This window comes from Panthera pardus, unplaced genomic scaffold (genome assembly GCF_024362965.1).
Source record: "Panthera pardus isolate Hobbes unplaced genomic scaffold, ASM2436296v1 HiC_scaffold_10, whole genome shotgun sequence".
NCBI classification, from domain to species: domain Eukaryota; kingdom Metazoa; phylum Chordata; class Mammalia; order Carnivora; family Felidae; genus Panthera; species Panthera pardus.
In genome coordinates, this window is record NW_026526655.1 from 109,933,799 (window position 1) to 109,953,407 (window position 19,609).

Genomic DNA, 19,609 nt, shown 5'->3' on the forward strand with positions numbered 1-19,609 from the left:
GGCCCTGAGACCCAGTGACCCGGGTGCCCCCCTGACCCTGCCCCCAGGTGCTCATGCCTTTCCCCTGAGCACGTACACACACGCATGCACACACACACGCACACATAGTACACACCAGGCTGTGCAGTAGGGGCAGCTGAGACCACTTCTGCAGGAGGAATAGCCCGCCAGGGGCCCAGTGAGGCTGTGAGGCGGTGGGAGAGGTCTCGGACACGAGGGGGAGTGGATCATGCTGCAGATAGCCAGACACACCTGTCTTGGGGCTCCCTGGCCCCCAGAGACGCGTGCCCTGCCGGCTAGCATCTGAGAGGATGGCTGACCCTTGACCCTCCCTCTCACTGGCACCCAGGATCTGGAAGTAAGGACCCAGAAGCTGCCTGAGGTTGACCTGGACACGGTCCCCATGGTGGAGGAGTATGAGGAGGATGTGGATGGCCTGGCCGAGTACACCTTCCCCAAGTTCGCTGCCACCTACTTCCAGAAATCAGCCAGCCACACGCACATCCGGCGGCCCCTCCGATACCCACTGCTCTACCACGAGGATGATGCCGACTGCTCGGTACACAGTGGTTCCCTGGTTTCTAGTGGCTCAGGCCTCCCCCTGGCTGAGAGGCAATGAGGAAGGGGAGGGGTCATCGTGGGCCCAGGACTGTGAGCTGCGTTCTAGTGGAGACCTCTATCTTGGTTTCCCCAGGCCGCCCTGGCTGTGTGGAGCATCATCCTGAGGTTCATGGGTGACCTGCCCGAGCCAGTGCTTTTGGCTAGGAATGGCCTGCGTGGCAGCTCCATGATGCAGCACCTCCACGACACCCTGGGCGGAGAGAACAGCACCCGGTCTCCACAGCAGTGTGGATCCATACAGGTGCCTGGTGTGAGGGGGGCAGGGCAGACCCGAGGTGTCCCCCAGGCCTGAGGCCCCACAGAAGCTGGACCCGACTGCTGGCCAGCCATAGGATCCCAAGCTTTGGCTTTCTTCCCTGTGCCTGGTTTCCTCCTTTGCAAATAAGGAGAGTCACAACGGTCTGCAAATAAGGCAGAGTCACTGACTGCTGCCTTTGGGTTTCAAGGTGACCAGCCAGATGAATATTGGAGAGGAGGCATTTGATCCTGATGGCCCCATCTCAGACCGACCAATGTCCAACCTGGAGAAGGTGCACTTCATTGTGGGTTACGCCATCCTGCGGCCTAACCTCAGGTCAGTCCCCATGCAAACGACACCCCCATCTAGAACGTCAGGCCCCCTCACTGGCTCTCAGCCCATGGCCACAGCCTCCTCCTCTCCCTGCCTCCTAACACACCCTGTCCTGTCCCTGCTCCCCATCCTGGAGCCTGCAGCCTGGGTCTGAGTATAGTAGATATTAGAACCTTTAAAGGGTCCTCGACTTCCTCTGTGTCCAGACCCATGGGTAAAAGCCACTTTTAGGAGAATAGATGTATCATGGGGTCATGATTCATTTTATAACAGGCTTTAATGCAATGAGCAAATTCCTCATTTATATTATATATATATTGCTTTACAGGAATTGTCTTTTCATATAAATTTTAAGAAATATGTATACTGCTCTCTCAGAGACAGACTACTATATTTTAGGGGTTCATATATTTTAGGTTATTATTTTTTACCAAATTTGGGAATTTCTTGCCATTTGTTTTTCAAATACTTTTTTCTATTTCATTCTCTCTCTTTCTTTTCCTTTGAATTGTAATTAAACATACGTAAGACTTCTTGATATTGTCCCTCAGGTCCCTGAGGATCGGTTCATCTTTCTTTCTTTTTTTTTTTTCCTTCTCTGTTCTTTAGACTGGATAATTTCTATTGATCTATCTTTAGATTTACTGATCTTTCTCTTGTCTACCACAATTCTGCTATTATACCCACGTAACAATTTTTTAATTTCAGATGTTATATTTTTTAGTCCTAGAGTTTGCACTTGGTTCTTTTTATGGTTTCTGTTTCTCTGCGAAGATTTCCTATTCATTCATTCACTATGAGCATGGTGTCTTTTATGTGCTTAAACAGTGATAGGAGTTTTAAACCTTTTCTGCTGAATCCATTATCTAGGTCATCTTGGGGTCAGTTCCTGTTGACTGCCTTTCCTCTTTTTTTTTAAACTTAAAAAAATTTTTTTAATGTTTTTATTTTGTTTTTGAGTAAGACAGAGACAGAGTACGAGTGGGAGAGGGGGCAGAGAGAGAGGGAGACACAGAATCTGAGGAAGGCTCCAGGCTCCGAGCTGTCAGCACAGAGCCTGATACAGGGCTTGAACTCACGAACTGCGAGATCATGACCTGAGCTGAAGTCAGACGCTCCACCAATTGAGCCGCCCAGGTGCTCTGACTGCCTTTCCTCTTAAGAATGGTCATGTTTTTCTGTTTCCTCACACATCTAGTATTGGACTGTTATTTCCGCATAATTCTATTACTTTTGGGTTGTATCCTGGACACTGAGGATAATATGTTTAGAGACTCTGGAACCTGTTACATTCTTTCAAAGAGCGTTGGCTTTTGTTCTGACAGGCAATTAACTTGGCCATATTCAAATTCTGTCTCCCTGTGGTGAGTGGCAGATGGAATCTGTGTTCAGTTATTTTAGTCTTTGCTGGGATTCCTGGAGTCTGCCCCACACATGTGTGGGTCAGGAGCCAAGCTGAAATTTGGGAAGATTTTATATGCAAAATTGAGAACTCCTCTGGTTCTTTTCATTCCGGGATTTCCCTTCTCACTTTCAACTACTGTGGACACCCCAGACTCTATCCTCTGGTTGTTTAAGCCAGTAAGGCTGCACGGTTTCTACCCAAGTTTGAGCTGCCTTCGTGACACCAACCTGGCAACTCTTCTAACTTAGTTCCATTGGTAGTACTCCCACGGTTAATCCTCACTGGCCACCACACCTTCCAAGGTGGTAGACATGTATAAGCTGTGTCCAAATGAGATGCATTGTGGGTTCTTCAGATACCCCTATTAGCACTTGCATACAGTGCTGTTCTCCAGCTGGGGCTGATGCTCTCTGTGATCCATTGAGACTCCTTCTCAAATCTAGCCCCTAATTGAACATACCACAGCCTATTAGCCCTGGGATCTTCTGAAATGATGGGCTGCCTGCTTGTGTGGGATCCCATCAAGATGCTTGATTCCCAACTTCTTCCACGGCATCCTCTTAGTCAACAGGAAGGCCATCCATGCTCTACCTACCAAGTGCAGCTCTTAGCTCCTAACTGTTCTCTCTCCATCATGGGTGGCTTAGAATTCTCTAGGAGGAAGCAGATCCTAGTCTCTCATTCATGGAGGTCCCTAACTTGTGTCTCTGAGGCATACAAGTCAAGCACTCTCAAGAACTCTGTCATTGGGCCCATTCCAGTATGCTGGGTTAGGCCAATGGGCTTCTGGGGCTCAGCCTACCTCAGAGAGTGAGAAGGATCTCATCTCTGGTGGAGAGCCCCAATCCTATTAATAGTTCTCTTGGGGTCCCCCCAGCTCCCTGTCACTTGGAGGGAGTGGAGATGGGCCAGAGATGTCTCGACTCCTAGGAAGTGCCTTCCAGGAATTACCTGTCAAATTTTTATGCAGCAGATGGCATGGTAACTGGACAGTTCTGCCATCTTTGATAAATTCTACAAAAATATATCTCTCTAGTATATAGAGTATTATCATCTATTTGTCCTTGGCTCTGGGGTCTTAGTCAGATTCCAAGACAAAGCAAATGCCCACTCCACATCCAGCCATGCATTCAATAAATGTTTGTTTTTTACGTTTTTATGTAAATTCCAGTTAGTTAACTGAAGTTACAGTGTAATATTAATTTCAGGTGTAGAGTTCAGTGATTCATCACTTACATACAACACCCAGTGCTCATCACAAGTGCCCTCCTTAGTCCCCATGCTAGTTACCCATCCCCCACCCCACCTCCCCTCCAGCAACCCTCAGGTTGTGCTCTGTAGTTAAAAGAGTCTGTTTTCTGGTTTGCCTCTCTCTCTCTCTCTTTTTTTTTTTTTACCCCCTCCAGGTACACTTGGTTTGTTTCTTAAATTCTGCATATGAAGGAAGTCATATGGTATTTGTCTTTGACTGACTTATTTCACTTAGCATAATACTCTCTAGCTCCATCCACATTGTGGCAAATGGCAATAAATGTTTATTAAGTACCTGCTCAGGGCCAAGCCTTGGCATGGGGGCTGGGGATGCAGAGGTGAGGGCAATATGTCACCGTCCTTTGGGAGCTTACCCTTTGGTTGGGGAGCGTGGGAGAAGCCAGAGACCCACAATAACTGCTTGTGCTAAGATAGGGGTCCAGTGACTGGTCATAATGCCCTCCAGGGCCAGGTGGAGTGGAAAGGAGGAGGCGGAGATGGGGGGGGGGGGGGGCGGGGCGGGGAGAGACAAGGAGACAGTGGCCAGGGAGATGGTGGCCAGGATTACAGAGTCCTGAAACAGCCTGAGGGGCTGGAACTCCAAGCGGTTTGTAACAGCTGAAGCATGGAGTTTGAATTCAGTTCTAAGAGAAGTAGGGAAAAGTTTTAAGAAAGAGAAGAACTGGGCGCCTGGGTGACTTGTCTGTTAAACATCAGACTTCATCTCAGGTCCTGAGCTTGTGGTTTGTGAGTTCAAGCCCCTCATGGGGCTCTGCTCTGACAGTGTGGAGCCTGCTTCAGATCCTCTGTCTCCCTCCCTCTGTGCCCCTCCCCTGCATGCACACCTGTGAGCTTTCTCTCTCTCTCTCTCTCTCTCTCTCTCTCTCTCTCTCTCAAAAATAAATAAACATTTTTTTTTAAAGATGATAGAGGCTTGAGTCAGCAGGAAGGACCCAAGAGCACCCCTTCCCCAGAGAAGGCAGAGAGGAGAGGCTCATGAGCCTGTAGTAATGAGAACTGGTCAGCAGGGGAGGAATTGAGGGATTCTCCCTAGAAGTCCAGCTCCTCTCTGTAGTGGGAGGTTGGCTGCATTGGGAGTCGGGGAGGAGGGGGCCTCAAGGTGAGGGAGAAGGTTGGAGATGACTTTGAGGTTGAGGAAAGAACAGATCTGGTTAGGCTGGGCCCCTGAGGGCAGGGCTGTGACCAGAGAGCCCTGGGCACTCCCTGCACCTACACCCCACCCCCAGCTGGAGGACCACAGTCTTCCGAGCAAGACTGGGTGAGGGAGGGGGCAAAGGCCCGAAGTATGAGGTAGGAGGTGAGGTCCAGTGGAGTGGGCCAGTGGGAGTGCCTAGAGCCTTGGAAAGACATTGGAGGTAGCACAGTCCCAGGAGATGGCAGGGCCCAGGGTGGGCCAGGGGTGTGGCAGGGGAGCCCAGCAAATGCAGTTGGAGGTGAGGGGACTGCAGGTCACTGTGGGGACAAGACCCCACCCGGGGGCACAGAAGGACTTGTGCCCAGGCAGCTGTGTCTCCTCTCCCCACCCAGAGCCAGTGGTGTGTGTCTTTCAGGGATGAGATTTACTGCCAGATCTGCAAGCAGCTGTCGGAGAACTTCAAAATGAGCAGCCTGGCCCGGGGCTGGATCCTGCTCAGCCTTTGCCTCGGCTGCTTCCCACCCTCCGAGAGGTTCATGAAGGTGGGGAGGATGCAGGGGTTGGAGGGGGGCAGGTTGTAGCGGGAGCATAGGTTGGCTCTGGGCTCTGAAGCACATCCAGAAATCCCAGCCCCTGGCCGATTCTCTTGCTCCTGCCGGCCAGCGTGGGCAGCAGTGCCTTCTAGGCCTCAGTTTCCCCATCTGTAAAAGAGGACCCTCGACCTGGTTCCTTCCAGCCCTCCTTCAGGGTCTACAGGCCACTCCACTGGGCTCAGGAACTGGGACGGCTCTTCTGAGGAGACAGTGAGGTGGTAGAAGAAATGTGCATTGAAAAGACGAAGGTGTTCCGGGAGTGGGCGCCAGCTGGGGACCGGCTGCAGTGTTCTCCCTCTAATCCTTAGAACTAAACGTGGAGCTGGGGGTTGACAGGTGCTCCCAGGTGTCAGAAGTCCCAGACCTCGCTATTTAATATCCTTTTTGGTTCTGATTATAAAAGTAATATGCAGGAAATGCAGAAAGTCTAAAAAGAAAAGTCCTCTCCGCATCCAGAGGTAACTTCCGTCGATTCTGGCCACTGTAACATACAGCGTCGTACTTGTGATCACACAGGATCACACAGGCATCCCGTTGGGGACAGCAGGAGGCGTGTGCACTGGGCCGCTCCTGACACCAGCAGACTCCTCCAGTCTTTTTGTGAGACAAAACGATTTCCAACGCGTTTTATCAAACGTGTTTTAAGTAACGACCCTCCTGCATTTTTCACTTATCTCCGTAAGAGTCTTCTCAGGGTGTGAACTTTTCCCAGATGCCAACTTTAATGCCATGTATCTAGAGCCATCCCAGAGAGTATTTAACATGCTGATGGACATTTAGGGCCCATCTTCCAATTTCTCATCACCATACGCACCAATTAAAACATAAATATAAAGATCGGTTTGAATTACTGGGTCAAAAAGGATGTGCATTTTTATACCATGCACTATTTAAAACATTGACAAACCGGTCCTCAGAAATGTACCAGTTTACATTCCCTCTCATGGTCTGTGAGAGTACCCAAACAGGCCTTTGCCAACACTAAATATTATTATTTTATTTTTTTCCTGATTTATTGAGGTATAATTGACATATAACCTTGTTTAAATTTAAGGCATACAATGTAGTGATTTTATGTAGGAATATGTTGCAAAATTGTTACCACAATAAGGGCAGTGAACACGTTCGTCACCTCACTTAGCTCCATTTGGGGTTATGATTTTTGGAACCTGTGTGGGTAGGAGGTGGAACTGGCCTCTGTCCTAAGTGTCTTCCTCTCCTTCCCTTCCTCGCCCACCAGTATCTGCTGAACTTCATTGGTAAAGGGCCAGCTGGCTACGGTCCCTTCTGTGCAGAGCGCCTGAGACGCACCTATGCCAACGGGGTGCGCACAGAGCCCCCCGCCTGGCTGGAGCTACAGGTAGGGGGCAGCAGGGGCAGGAGACCATCTGTGGGGGTGGTGCCAGCCCCCGTGGTTCCTCCAGCACCTGCCAGCAGGAAATGTGTCCTCTGGGCCTCTCCATCTCTCATGGTACCTTCTGTGCCTGTGGTCCCTATGCATCACGCCTGGGCTCGGCCTCCCCAGGCATGGCCCAGGCTTCAAAAGTGCCCTCCCCACATCTTTAGGGACCTACTAGCTCAAGGAAAAAGTAACTTTTAGCCTTATGGTGTGAATGACTGCTAATTGGGCAAAATATTGCCCCTCCCAAGGGCATTTGCATTTTATTAAGACAGTGATCATTCCAAGGTGGGCATCCTTGGTGGCATTGCTATTTGTGTCATCTGTGAGTTTTTGCAGTGTCCTCGGGAAGAGTCATGGAGACACAGGCAGGGTTCAGGGGCCCCATGGGTCCTGGAAGGCACTCACTCCCTGGGCCCTGTGGTACCCTATACCAGGGGTCACCTCCTGCCCCACCCTGCGACCCAAGTCCAGGGCCCGCCTCTTCTCCCTCATCTACCTGCTCGGTGCCTGGGCCCTGGAGTTGCACATGAACTTGGAGCAGCTGTGTGGATGTGGTCATACCCTGTTGTGCACAGAGAGGAACAGTGGCTTCCACGGACCCAAAATGTCTCAGAGTTCAAGACTTTGAGATTTCCAAGAGTTTTTCTGACCTTCAGTGATTCTGAGCCACTTAGCCTCACCAAAGCTCAGGGTTCTCATGTTAAAATGGGACCTTCTGCCTGCAGGCTGCACTCCATAGACCACTGAGGCAGACTTGGAGAAGCACACAAACTAGTGGACACACCGGACAACATTGCACTTGCCCCAGCTGGGTCCATCAGTTCGGCAGCCAGCATCTGCTGGCCAGAACTTTAACTCTGTGCCAAGCCGGCTGGGGCTGCAGCAGGCCTGGTGCTCAGGAGCCCACAGGGATGGGCCAACAGGGGCTTGAGGACAGGAGGGATGGTGAGTTGGCCTCCAGGACCGAGGGCCTGAGTCTTCATCTGTCCCCAGGCGGTCAAGTCCAAGAAGCACATCCCAATCCACGTCATCTTGGTGACTGGGGAGAGCCTGATTGTCATGGTCGACTCTGCCTCGACATCTCGGGAAGTCTGCCTGCACATTGCCCACAGGCAGGGCCTCAGTGACCACGTGGGCTTTTCTCTCCAGGTTGCCGTGTACAACAAGGTACTGCCAGCTGTCCCGACCATCCCCCACCTCCCTCATACACCCAGGCCAGCTAAAGCCCTCACACCATGTCACCCTGGCCACTCCTGCCCCTACCAGATGCCAAACACACACACACACACACACACACACACACACACACACATTTTATAGATCCCCTGCCACACCTGAGCAGCCCACACGTAGACCAGGCACTCACACATCCTAGTCCAGCCCCCCTTGTACCAGAGAGCCAGACTCCTGTGCCCGAGAATCGGAGGGTCACACCAACACAGTCCTACCTGAACCTCATATCATCTCCCGGCCAGAGTCTCTCACACCCATGCCCGCAGCCTCTGACTCAGACACACTCAGGCCGACCAACCAATCCAACCAACCAGCCCTAGCATGCCAGCCTTGGGCATCAATCCCTGCCTGCTTTGGGAGGGGGCCGGTAAGGAGGCGTGTTTCAGAGTGACAGGCAGGCCATGCCCCCATGTGGAAAAACCCCTCAGGCTCTCAGAGGACCAGCTGAGCACACCCTTCCACCCATGTGTCCTGAGGGTGTCCCCACGAGGCCTGGCACACAGCAGTTGCTAACCCCGACTACCCCTAATTCTGGCCTCAGTTCTGGTCCCTGGGCAGCGGGCGCGACCACGTGATGGATGCGGTGGCCCAGTGTGAGCAGCTGGCCCGGGAGAGGGGCGAGAACGAGCGCCAGTCACCCTGGCGCATCTACTTCCGGAAGGAGTTCTTCACCCCCTGGCACAACTCCCAGGAGGACTCCGTCAGTACCCAGCTCATTTACCGCCAAATCCTGCACGGGGTCTGGTCTGGCGAGTACAGCTTCGAGAAGGTGAGGGGACACCATAGCTACCAGGGCCCCGTGATGGAACCATCCGACAGCCTAGAGAAGCACCATATTCCAGGGCAGGCCTGGGCTGTGGCCTGCAGGGAGGACCCGTGGAAGAGTATGTGGGGATATGGAGAAGCAGGAGGCAGACGCCAGGAACAGGCTCTTGGAGTGCAAGTCCCCGGGCCCCTCTGTGGGGTGTGCAGCTGTCCCCTCCCAGCCCGGCCCCCATTTCCTCCTCCCTTGGACCACAGGTTTGCTCAGGCCTCTGAGCTCCTTTGCCCCAGCAGCAGGCAGGGGAGGCCTCCCATTGGCCTCAGGCCCGCCTGGCTTCACCACGGTGGCTATTTGTGGGGCAGCAGGAAGGCAGCCTTACTGCCCTAGTGCTCAAGATCGAGGCCCACCTCTGCCTCATCCTGACAGTGGGACCTTGGAATATTATGTCACCTCTGAGGCTCAGGCCCTCTGGAAAGTGCAGAGAGGAGCGAGGGCTCTTTGTATGGTTGCAGGAACCCAGGGAGGGGAGTCGTGCGACCTTCCTGTGCCTGAGTCAGGAGGACCCTGCTCTGAGGCCTGCAGCAACCCTGGAGGCCTGCCTGCAATGGAGCAGTGGGCAAGAAGAGGCAGGGACAGGACAGAAAGGCCCCAGAGATCCTGGCAGTTGGGTGGCTCTGCAAGGTTTGGTCTCCCGGAGAGAACAGGGCTGTCCAGTTCCCGTAGAGCCCTGGGGACAGGGGACCCTGCCTGGTGCTGGGCCATGCTGGTGCCTTATACGGACTCCTGCCAAAATGAATCCTTGCAGACACCCCAGGGAGGTGGCCACTGGCCACTGGTGACAAGTGAGCACTAGCTAAGACAGGGTAGAGGCCTTGCCCACATTTACCCTACTCAGACAGCAAGGTTAGGGCTCCCCATGTTAGGGTCCCCCCCTCCCCAAGCCTCAGGCCTCCCTCCCCCCACACTCACTGTCTACCTGAGGGTTGGGAGAGTGGCATAGGGGAGGGAGGGTCACCCCTTGTTCTCAGGCAGAGGGCCTGCAGGGCTCAGGCCAAGGCTGCTGGGAAGTTACAGCTGCCAGCAGGACAGCGGCCTACTGGAGCCCAGTTGGCACACCGTGGTTCCAGTGTGTTGGGGAAGGGATAGGTCCCGCCCAACACAGGTAACAGGATGGGGCGCTCACATTCCTGGTTTTCACCCGGATGTTTGCAGCGAGAGCTGGGGCACGGCGGGGACATCCTGCAGGAGGCCATGCCTCCCCACTTGCAGCCACGTTTGCTCCCGGCCCGTGCAGGAGGAAGAGCTTCTGCAGCTGCTGGCCCGGCACTGCTACGTGCGGCTCGGCGCCTCTCTGCGGAGCGAGGCCGTCCAGGAGCTGCTGCCCAGCTGCGTCCCCTCCAGGCTGTACAAGACCAAGCCACCGGAGAAGTGGGCCAGCCTCGTCACCGCCGCCCACGCCAAGGTCAGCCTCGGCAGAGCCTGGGCACACGTGCGTGTGGCCTCCTTCGGAGCCAAGGGGGGTGCGGCATGTAAAGGGTTGGAGGCCCCCGCAGGACAGCTGGAGACCTTGACTCCCAGTGAGCTGGCTGCGTCTCTCGAGGGCGGAGTCATCCTCTGGAGTCCGGCTCCCGATCACAGACCCACCCCACTGGCCCTGCCCCCTTCCAGATGGCGTCTCAGGGGCGTCGGGGAAGCTCCCGCCCACGCTCCTGTCCACTGCAGCCTCCACCTCTGGCACAGGTGGGCGTCCGCAGCTGCCAAGCGCACGCTGCGCCCGCGCCCTGGGTGCAGGCCCTGCACGGCGGGGAGGGCTGCGTCTTCTACCCCCGCCCTTCAGCCTGCTCCATGTGGACGGGGCTCCTCCTGGGGGCTCACACCTCCAACTCCCCCACAACACACAGGATCACCCACACCGGTGCGGGTTTCCGCGGCTCCCTGAACATCACCCCACGAGGGGACAGCAAAGACACACCATCTGATTCACAGTCCTCCTGCTGTCCCCTCTCTCCAGCACCAACAGGGACAGCCCTCCCCAAAACTGCCCCCCATCAAAGCCTCCTTCCTTCCAGGGTGCTGGGCTGGGCAGCGTGGCCTGAGGACACCACTCGCTGTCGCTGCTGCTGCAGGAGAGCTATGCATGGATGGCGGGGGGGGGGGGGGGGGGCACTGCTCTTTGGTTAATTTCTGCGTCCACCTCAATTATCCCTGTGGCACTATAGACCAAGAAAGGGCAGGACAGAGAACAGGGAAGAAGGCAGCACAATGCCTGCTTCTTAGGGGCTGACAGCCCAGCGGCAGGGACATGAGCCCCAGGTGAGGGGTTCAGGCAGCAGGGGCCCTTCAAGTTCAGAGAAGGGTGGTGAGCATGGCGAAGCCACATAATCTTGGCAGGAAAGGGGGGCGGGTCCCCCAAGTGGGCCCATGGACAAGTGTCCTGTGCACCTGTGGTTTGGGAAGTGCAGCTTGCCCTGTCTTGCTCTTTCGGGATTCACGGTGCATAGCTATTTATGAAAGGCTCTGACAAGTCCTGCCTTAGAGAAACCTGATAGTTTTACCCGACATTTCCCAGACATATTTGACCACAGAACCTAAAGGTTTAGCATCTGTTGGAAACAGTTCTTGGTGATAGGAATTTGGGGAAGCAAAGCCCACTTGGTGGTTTTTGGTGTTTCCCAGCTTGAGTGAATGTGTTTGCAGGAGAGAGGTCATGGGCTTTTAGTGCTCATATGAGGGAAGGACCAGAGGCTTACATGAACCCAAATGAACATGAGTAAGAAGTGGCTTTGTAGTTTAGGAAGGGAGAGTTGGGGTGAAGATAAAGAATTAGGAAATGTTACCCAACCACTTTTTTCCAAAGTGAACATACTGATTTTTTTCGTTATACCACTTAAAACATGTACGTTACCAAAGGCATTTAAAAATACAGACATGTACGAACAGAAAAGTGAAATCACCAATAATTTATCAATGAGATCATCACTCTTAGCATTGTGGGATAGATTCTTCCAGACTATATTCATGGGTACACCACTGAGAAATGAATATGATTAGAGAGAAGTAATACACCTTTAAAAGAATAAACATAGGCTTATATGGCAACTGCTTCTTCACTTAGCCACATACAAGGGGCCATATTTCCATGTCTCAAAATACTAATCTTCATACTCTTTTCCCTTTTTTTCTCTTTTCCTTCATGTTCATTTTTAATGGCTGCATAGTACTAAAATAATGCATTATAATTTACTGATTCCTGTTGATGAATGTTAAGGTCATTCCCCATTTTTCATTATTATTTTTTTTCAGAAGTCACTTTTTTTAAGTTTATTTATTTTGAGAGAGAGAGAGCACATGCACATGCGAGTGGGGGAGGGGAGAGAGAGAGAAAGAGAGAGAGAGAGAGAGAGAGAGAGAGAGAATCTGAAGCAGACTCTGTGCTGTCAGCATGGTCTGACACAGGGCTCAATCCCATGAACTATGAGATCATGACCTGAGTGGAAATCAAGAGTTGGATGCTTAATCTACTGAGTCACCCAGGCTTCCCCCCTCCAACCACTTTTCATTTTTAATAATGAACCACTTTATAGTTTTATATACTTGATGGTATATAAACTTTTATATACTTGATGGTTATTCGCCAGGGTAAGTTCTCGGCAGGAGATCTCAGAGGGTATGAACATTCTAAGGTGCTTGATACTGTGGCATTTTGCCAGATCACCCTTCAGATATGAGGCTTGGATTTACATTCCACAATCCGGGGTATGAATGGTACCCAACCACTTTTTTAAACTAGCAACAAGAGAAATAACATTTTATTTGACCAATAGTAAAAAGAAAGTTCAGCTGGACACTGTAGCCAGCTACCGACACAGAGCAGTGGAGACAGGAAGAGGAGAGGGAAAGGGTGAAGAAGTCGAGAAAGAGGGAGGAAGGAACATGGACTGGGGGCAGGTTGACATGATCTCTGAGAGGTGGCTCCCAGATAGGCAGCAGAGCTCTAGAGAAGACAGACAGGGAGAGGTCCCAAGGGCACGGAGACACACGCCAAGACAGGCCTCCTGCACAAAGTGAGACACAGGCCCATCAGGCACATGTTGGCGGGAGCAGGCCCACCTCAGCCTTCCATGCCTGACCTATGGCCCTCTGGCGCCCTGATGCCCAAGAGGGGCAAGCCTTTCTCCCTTCTCAAAACCACCTGTGAAATGGGGCACCTGGGTGGCTCAGTGGGATAAGCAACCGACCTTGGCTCAGGTCATGATCTCACAGTTTGTGAGTTCAAGCCCCGTGTCGGGCTCTATGCTGACAGCTCAGAGCCTGGAACCTACTTCAGATTCTGTGTCTCCCCCTCTTTCTACCCGTGCCCTGATCACACTCTGTGTTTCTCTGTCTCTCAATAATAAACATTAAAAATTTTTTTTTTTTAAAAAACACCCTTGAGGGGCGCCTGGGTGGCTCGGTTGGTTGAGCATCCGACTTCGGCTCGGGTCACGATCTCGCGGTCCGTGGGTTCGAGCCCCGCGTCGGGCTCTGGGCTGATGGCTCAGAGCCTGGAGCCTGCTTCCGATTCTGTGTCTCCCTCTCTCTCTGCCCCTCCCCCATTCATGTTCTGTCTCTCTCTGTCTCAAAAATAAATAAACATTAAAAAAAATTTTTTTTTAAATAAATAAATAAAAACACCCTTGAAAGGTCCTCTGCCAGGGCGGGTGAAGTAGGGCTGTGCCCGCCTCCCCAGCAGCCTTCACCGGCACTGGCCTTTCTTAGGTAGAGGCTTCACAGAACAATCCAGCAAATGAGCACCATGACACCGGGCCCCTGGTTCAATAAGGGGAAGCCGGGGTTGTGTGAGTAAGAGATAAGTGACGGAGGTGACCCATTGTGTCTGCCCCTGCAGGCGCAGTACACCCAGAAGCAGGCAAAGCCGCTGGCCGTGCAGGAGCAGGTGGTGGAGGCCGCCCGCCTGCAGTGGCCGCTGCTCTTCTCCAGGCTCTTTGAGCTCACCACACTGTCTGGTAAGGGGGCCTGATGGAGGGGTAGGGGGTGCAGGCAGAGCCCCCCCACCCCCTGGGGCAAGCCTAAGCTTCACGACCCTGTCCTTCCCGGCCAGGCCCCCGACTGCCCAAGACTCAGCTGATCTTGGCTGTCAACTGGAAGGGGATGTACTTCATGGACAAGAAGGAGAAGATGCTCCTAGAACTCTCTTTCCCAGAGGTCATGAGTCTGATCACCAACAGGTGGGTGTCCCAAGGGAAGATGCCCCAAATCTCTTTCCTCACAACCTTAGTTGGTCCTTGGGGGCTCCAGGAAAGAGGGAGGCACATGTCCCTGGGTGCCCGGCTAGAGCGCAGGGGTGACGATGGACATGTGCAGCGTGGTGGCCACTGGACTCGGGACCCCACCCTGTCCTGCTGCTGGGCCAGTACTGCCCGCTAAGTACTGCGTCTGAGAGTGAGGCATTGTTCTCTCAGGCTTCTCTTGAAACCCAGATCCACCTGGAAGGGGGCACAGAAGCTTGTAGCCTTTTGGGTGTGCATTCACTTACAGGCTGTCCCTTCTCATGGGCGAGAACCGGTCACACGGAAGGTGCAGCCCATCCGAGAGAGGAAGTGAAGGCCAGGGGCTGGGTGTGTGGCAGGGTGGCCGTGCAGGCCAGGCTGGGCCTCAGACCCCCCCCCACCCCCACGGCTCTGCATGGCTCTCATCTTCTGAGAATACCCCCAGCCCTTTGGGAAGGCCTGCCTGTGCCCTGCCAGGGCCCCTTGGTTAAAGCATACCCCAGTGTGCCGTGACCATCATTATTGTTACCCGTGTGTGGGGCGCACAGTGGCCACCACTTACTCAGGCTGACTATGCTGGGTGCCCATCCCCACGACATCACCCACTCTGCAGATGAATAAAGTAAGACACAGGAGGCTGAGTAGCTGGCCCAAGCTCACCAAGACTGGTGCCCCATTTCAACTCCAATGTTCTTTGCCATGTCCCTGTGGTGGCCCTATGCACCAACCACCTCACTACCCACTCAGAGCCGAGCCCAGAGGCTCGCTGCCTTTGAAGCCTAAAGGACCCTGAGCTCTGGGTGTCGTTTGTCCACTGCACACAGTGGTCCCTCGGCTCAGACCTTGGTTCTGGCCAAGTCGTCTGTAACGAGGCAGGGTCACCCCCTCTGAGGCAGCTGGGGGCTGGAATGGGAAGGGTGGAAGAGGCCAGCAGTCATGTCGTACCCTTTGTCCCCTCAGGGAGGCCCAGGGTGGGCAGAGGCTGTTACTGTCCACACTGCACCAAGAGGAGTACGAATTCATGTCCCCCAGCAGTGTGGCCATCGCTGAGCTGGTGGCCCTGTTCCTGGAGGGCTTGAAGGAGAGGTCCGTGTTCGCCATGGCTCTGCAGGACAGGAAGGCCACAGGTGCCCAGCCAGGCGGGAGCAGGGTGTGGTGAGGGGGCCAATGCTGTGGTCAGAGGGAAGGTGGCTGGCTCATCCCCATGTCTCAGCGGCCATACAGCAGGGCTCCGGGAGGGACCCGAGCAGAGAGAGAGAGACAGAGGGCTACAAAGCACGGTCGGGGACAGCTTTGGGCAAAGCCCTCCCTTGTACAAAATGAGGGGCTTAAGGAAGTGGTCTCAAACCCCCCAGAGGGGAAGCTAGTTGAGGACTGGACACTGTAGGAAGCTCAGGAAAGGGTCCACGTCCTCCACCCTGCAAAGAATGGCCCAGCCACCAGTCTGACCTTTCAACACCCCACAGCCACGCTGTTATCCCACTTACAGACCGAACCAGAGGCTCGGACAAGGGAAGCAACTTGTCCAGGGTCATAGCTCAGGGGTGGGGGACCGAGCCCTGGCAGTCTAGTTGTTGGCCCACCTTCCCTGCAAGCCAGCACTCCAGCAAGAGCAGAGCACTCCTGGGAGTTGGGAGGGAGTACGGGGGCTCCCTCGGATGGAGAGGAAGGGGCTGTGCATCCGGGTCTTACAGCAGGAAAAAGTGCCCAGAAACATTATCCCTTTTGCCCATTCTATCCCCACAACTGTCCAAGAGGGAGGGATTATTATGTCCTCCCAGAGGAGGCTCAGGGAGCGTCCCCAGGCTCAGGGGGCGTCACGGCACTCAGAGCCGGTCCCCCGAGGCTAGGGCCGCAGCTGAGCTCCCTAGCCCCTGCCTTCCCCGGGCCTGGGAATCTGGCCAACTGCTCAGCCTCACAGTGGCTTTGGCCATCGCTCTGCCAAAGGAGACAACCCCTACAATGCCAACCCGGTCTCTGGCCTCTGTATAGCCCTTGGTAAGTGGTGGCTTTTCTGCCCCCGTGTGTGACCTGGGATTGCAGAGGATGCCACCATCCTGCCCTTCAAGAAAGGGGACCTGCTGATCCTGACAAAGAAGCAGGGGCTGTTGGCCTCTGAGAACTGGACCCTGGGCCAGAACGACAGGACGGGCAAGACGGGGCTGGTGCCCACGGCCTGTCTCTACGCCATCCCAACGGTCACCAAGCCCTCGGCACAGCTGCTGGTAACTCACACGCCCATCCGTCCTCAGCCCGGGACCCTGTGGGCACATGGGGAGGTGACCTGGTTGCTAGCCCTTACCCCACCTTGCAGAGAGCCAGGAGGGTCACCTGGGCCTCAGGTCTGCTCTGCCAGCCCTGTCATCCCTCTGCAGTGCCCATGAAGCTGGCATGGTGCTTGGCACTTCATAGATGCTCCCATGACAGTGCATCCTGGGAACAAACCCATTCCCCCAACCCCCACCAGCCTGGCTTAAACCTGACCCACCCAAGGGGGCCCAGGTCTCCCTACTGCCAGGTACCACCCACCCCAGCCCCCAAAACCAGCCCCAGCATTCGCACACTGAGTGCCAGCTGTGTGCCCCGTGCACTGCAGCACTGAACACAAGAGCGACTCCGCCCTCAAGGAGCCTTTTAGCAAACTGTTAGCTGACGGCAAGTATGCAAAGTAACTCCAAGAAACAGCAGTGGCTGTCCTAGGAGCGAATAATAGGGTAGGGGCTCACCTGTCCAGGAAGGCATCCCTGAGGAAGTGCCATTTGTGCTGTGGCCTGAAGCGCTCAAGGAACCAGGCAGGCAGGGCCAGGGTGAGAGGCGCCCCTGACAGGTGCTCTGGGGAAGGGGAGCAGGGTGGGTCTGAGAAGCCCTCCCAAGGGAAAGGAACAGGCCGGGAGACGTTGAGTCACTGGTCATGGGTCACACAGCAGGTGACACAGGAGGGGTAGGCCCAGGCCTGTGCATCCCTGTGGTCAGCCCCTCCCATGGCACTGGAGCAACCAGGCCTGTGGGAAGGGCCTCGTGGGCAGTGGAACCCACAGACCTGTGCCTCCACAGAGCTTGCTGGCCATGTCACCAGAGAAGCGGAAGGTGGCAGCCCAGGAGGGGAGGCCCCCAGAGCCACTACCTGAAGAGCAGTCCAAGGAGAAGCCACACACCCTGGAGGAATTCTCCTACGAGTTTTTTAGGTGCTCACTCAGGCCTCCACCAGGCCCCTTCAGCCCCTCTGTGCTCCCTGGGGGTTACAGGGAGGCTGTGGAAGCAGGTGCAGTGTCCACCTGGCCTCCCTGGGAAAAGAGGGGACTCTGTGAGCCTCCCACAGCCACCCTGGGAGGGCAGGAAGCATGAGTCTGAGTCTGTCCCCCAGTAGTGCACACACGGTACGCAGGTGGGGAGAGGAGGGAGAAGCTTGGGCAGACAGGGCTTGAGAAGGGCTCTCACATCAGCCTCTATTCCTGACAGGGACCCAGAGAAGGAGACAGTCAGCAGGGCCATGCTCCCCCTGGCCCGGACCCGGAGCCACCTATGGGACCACTCGTCTGAGCCACTGCGGCAGCCTCTGCTCAAGCGCGTCTATGACAACACCGAGCTTCGGGACCCTGCCTGTCAGATCTTCATCGATATCCTTCCCCAGCCAGCCTGCCCCAGCTCTGGACCAACCCCACAGCCACCCTGGGAAGGGCACAGGCCCCACTGAGCACAGGGCAGAGGCAACATGCTGCTCATGGGGCCTGTCGAGAGTGGGACCAGGGCCAGGGTCAGAGGTAACAGGCAGCCATGATGGCACGTCCTCCTTGACAGCCACACCCATCCTCCGGTACATGGGGGACTACCCTTCTCGCCAGGCCTGGACGCCCGTGGATCTCACCAACCAGATCTTCTCACTGGCCCTCCAGGAGTCAGCCCTGCAGGATGAGGTCTACTGCCAGATCCTGAAGCAGCTGACACACAACACCAAGAGGTCTGCTGGGGACGGGCTGGGGCCAGAGGGCCCCGGGCTCCATGCCCAGGCCCCCTCAGTCTTTGCCCTAGCCCCCAGAGGCTGCCCATGGGTCAGAGAGGGAGGCAGTAGCTCATGGGCACTACCCAGCCTGCCCAGGCACTGACAGCAGCAGTGGGAAGGCCGGGACACCCCTCTCTCCTGCTGACTTCCTGGGGGTGGTCAAAGCTGGGAGGAAAATGGACCTGCCATGGGCCTTACCTGCCCCCACCCTTTCTTCCTTGCGACCTGGACACACCATGGGCTCCCTACACCTCCGTTGCCTCCACCAAACAAATGGGTGCAGGGAGACCCCCTCCCCATTTTGTGTGTGTGAAAGCCTTTGAGGCCTGAGGCAGCCGGGTGGCAGGCTTCCTCACCCACGGCCCCAGGTGGGCCTCATGTCCCATCTCCCTGAGACACCTGGTGGGCTGGGGCCTTCTGGGGGGCCCTTCCTGGCCTGACAGGCGCTGCCACCTCCAGGTACAGCGAGGAGCGTGGCTGGCAGCTGCTGTGGCTGTGTACCGGCCTCTTCCCTCCCGGCAAGGCACTGCTGCCCCATGCTCAGAAGTTCATAGACACTCGGAGGAGGAAGCCACTGGCCCCTGACTGCAGCCGCCGCATCCAGAGGATCCTGAGGTGAGCCCACCAGCGCTCGCTCCCTCGGGAGAGTCCGCCTGTCGATGCTGAGAGGCCTGTCCAGCCCTTCCAGAGCTCATGGGCCAGTGTGGACACTTGTCAGTGGAGCCAGACTCTGTGTCTTCTCCGGTAGCTCGTGTCCATTTAAGAGCGCAGGACCAGGCCTCCAGCAACCTGGGCAAAGGCTGGAGAGCAAGGCTCAGGGGCGACCCGAGAGGCCTGGGTGGTCAGTGGGGGCTTCTGGCAAGCTCAGTCTTGGCCATGAGCTCTCTCTACCCTAATAGCTGCCTTCCCAGGGCACAGAGGGAACTGCCTGGAGGCCAGAGCATGACCCCAATGCCCCAAGCCACCCACCTGCCTGCCCAGCCCAGCCCAGCTACGAGGCCAGTCCCTGCCAATCCATATGGCCAGCCCTCCTGTGTTTGGGCAATTCTTCCTGGGCTCTGTCTTGGTTCTCATCCACACCACCCACCCTGTCTGGCTTGGCCTCCTGTGGCTGTGGGAGAGTGTGTTGGCCATGATTGTGGAGGAGGAGGTGGGTGCCCTCAGAGAGGCCCTGTGGGGGTCCCTGACCCCTACCTGATACCCATGCTGTGTGAGAATGAGAACACAACTCGCCCTAGCCATTGGTGCTCTCCACCCAGGAAGCTCTGGGTCAGTCCAGGTCCCCTCCCCCATGTGTGTCCCAGGCCTTCCCAGACTCCTCAGAGCTACAGGTCACCTGGAAAG

The 19,609-nt window shown here is 55.3% G+C and overlaps 1 protein-coding gene across 1 annotated transcript in view; it reads left to right on the plus strand.

Annotated features, from left to right (window-relative positions):
* MYO7B (myosin VIIB) overlaps positions 1-19,609 on the plus strand; it is a 90,297-nt gene that overhangs the window by 65,736 nt on the left and 4,952 nt on the right. The window contains exons 23-38 of the mRNA XM_019469461.2: positions 350-559; positions 695-862; positions 1,068-1,195; positions 5,420-5,546; positions 6,838-6,957; positions 7,993-8,166; positions 8,774-9,001; positions 10,290-10,457; positions 13,884-14,001; positions 14,097-14,223; positions 15,226-15,392; positions 16,309-16,490; positions 17,320-17,450; positions 17,725-17,882; positions 18,070-18,223; positions 18,725-18,880. Of these exons, the coding sequence (XP_019325006.1) occupies positions 350-559; positions 695-862; positions 1,068-1,195; positions 5,420-5,546; positions 6,838-6,957; positions 7,993-8,166; positions 8,774-9,001; positions 10,290-10,457; positions 13,884-14,001; positions 14,097-14,223; positions 15,226-15,392; positions 16,309-16,490; positions 17,320-17,450; positions 17,725-17,882; positions 18,070-18,223; positions 18,725-18,880 (2,516 nt within the window). The remainder of the gene's footprint in view (positions 1-349; positions 560-694; positions 863-1,067; positions 1,196-5,419; positions 5,547-6,837; positions 6,958-7,992; positions 8,167-8,773; positions 9,002-10,289; positions 10,458-13,883; positions 14,002-14,096; positions 14,224-15,225; positions 15,393-16,308; positions 16,491-17,319; positions 17,451-17,724; positions 17,883-18,069; positions 18,224-18,724; positions 18,881-19,609) is intronic.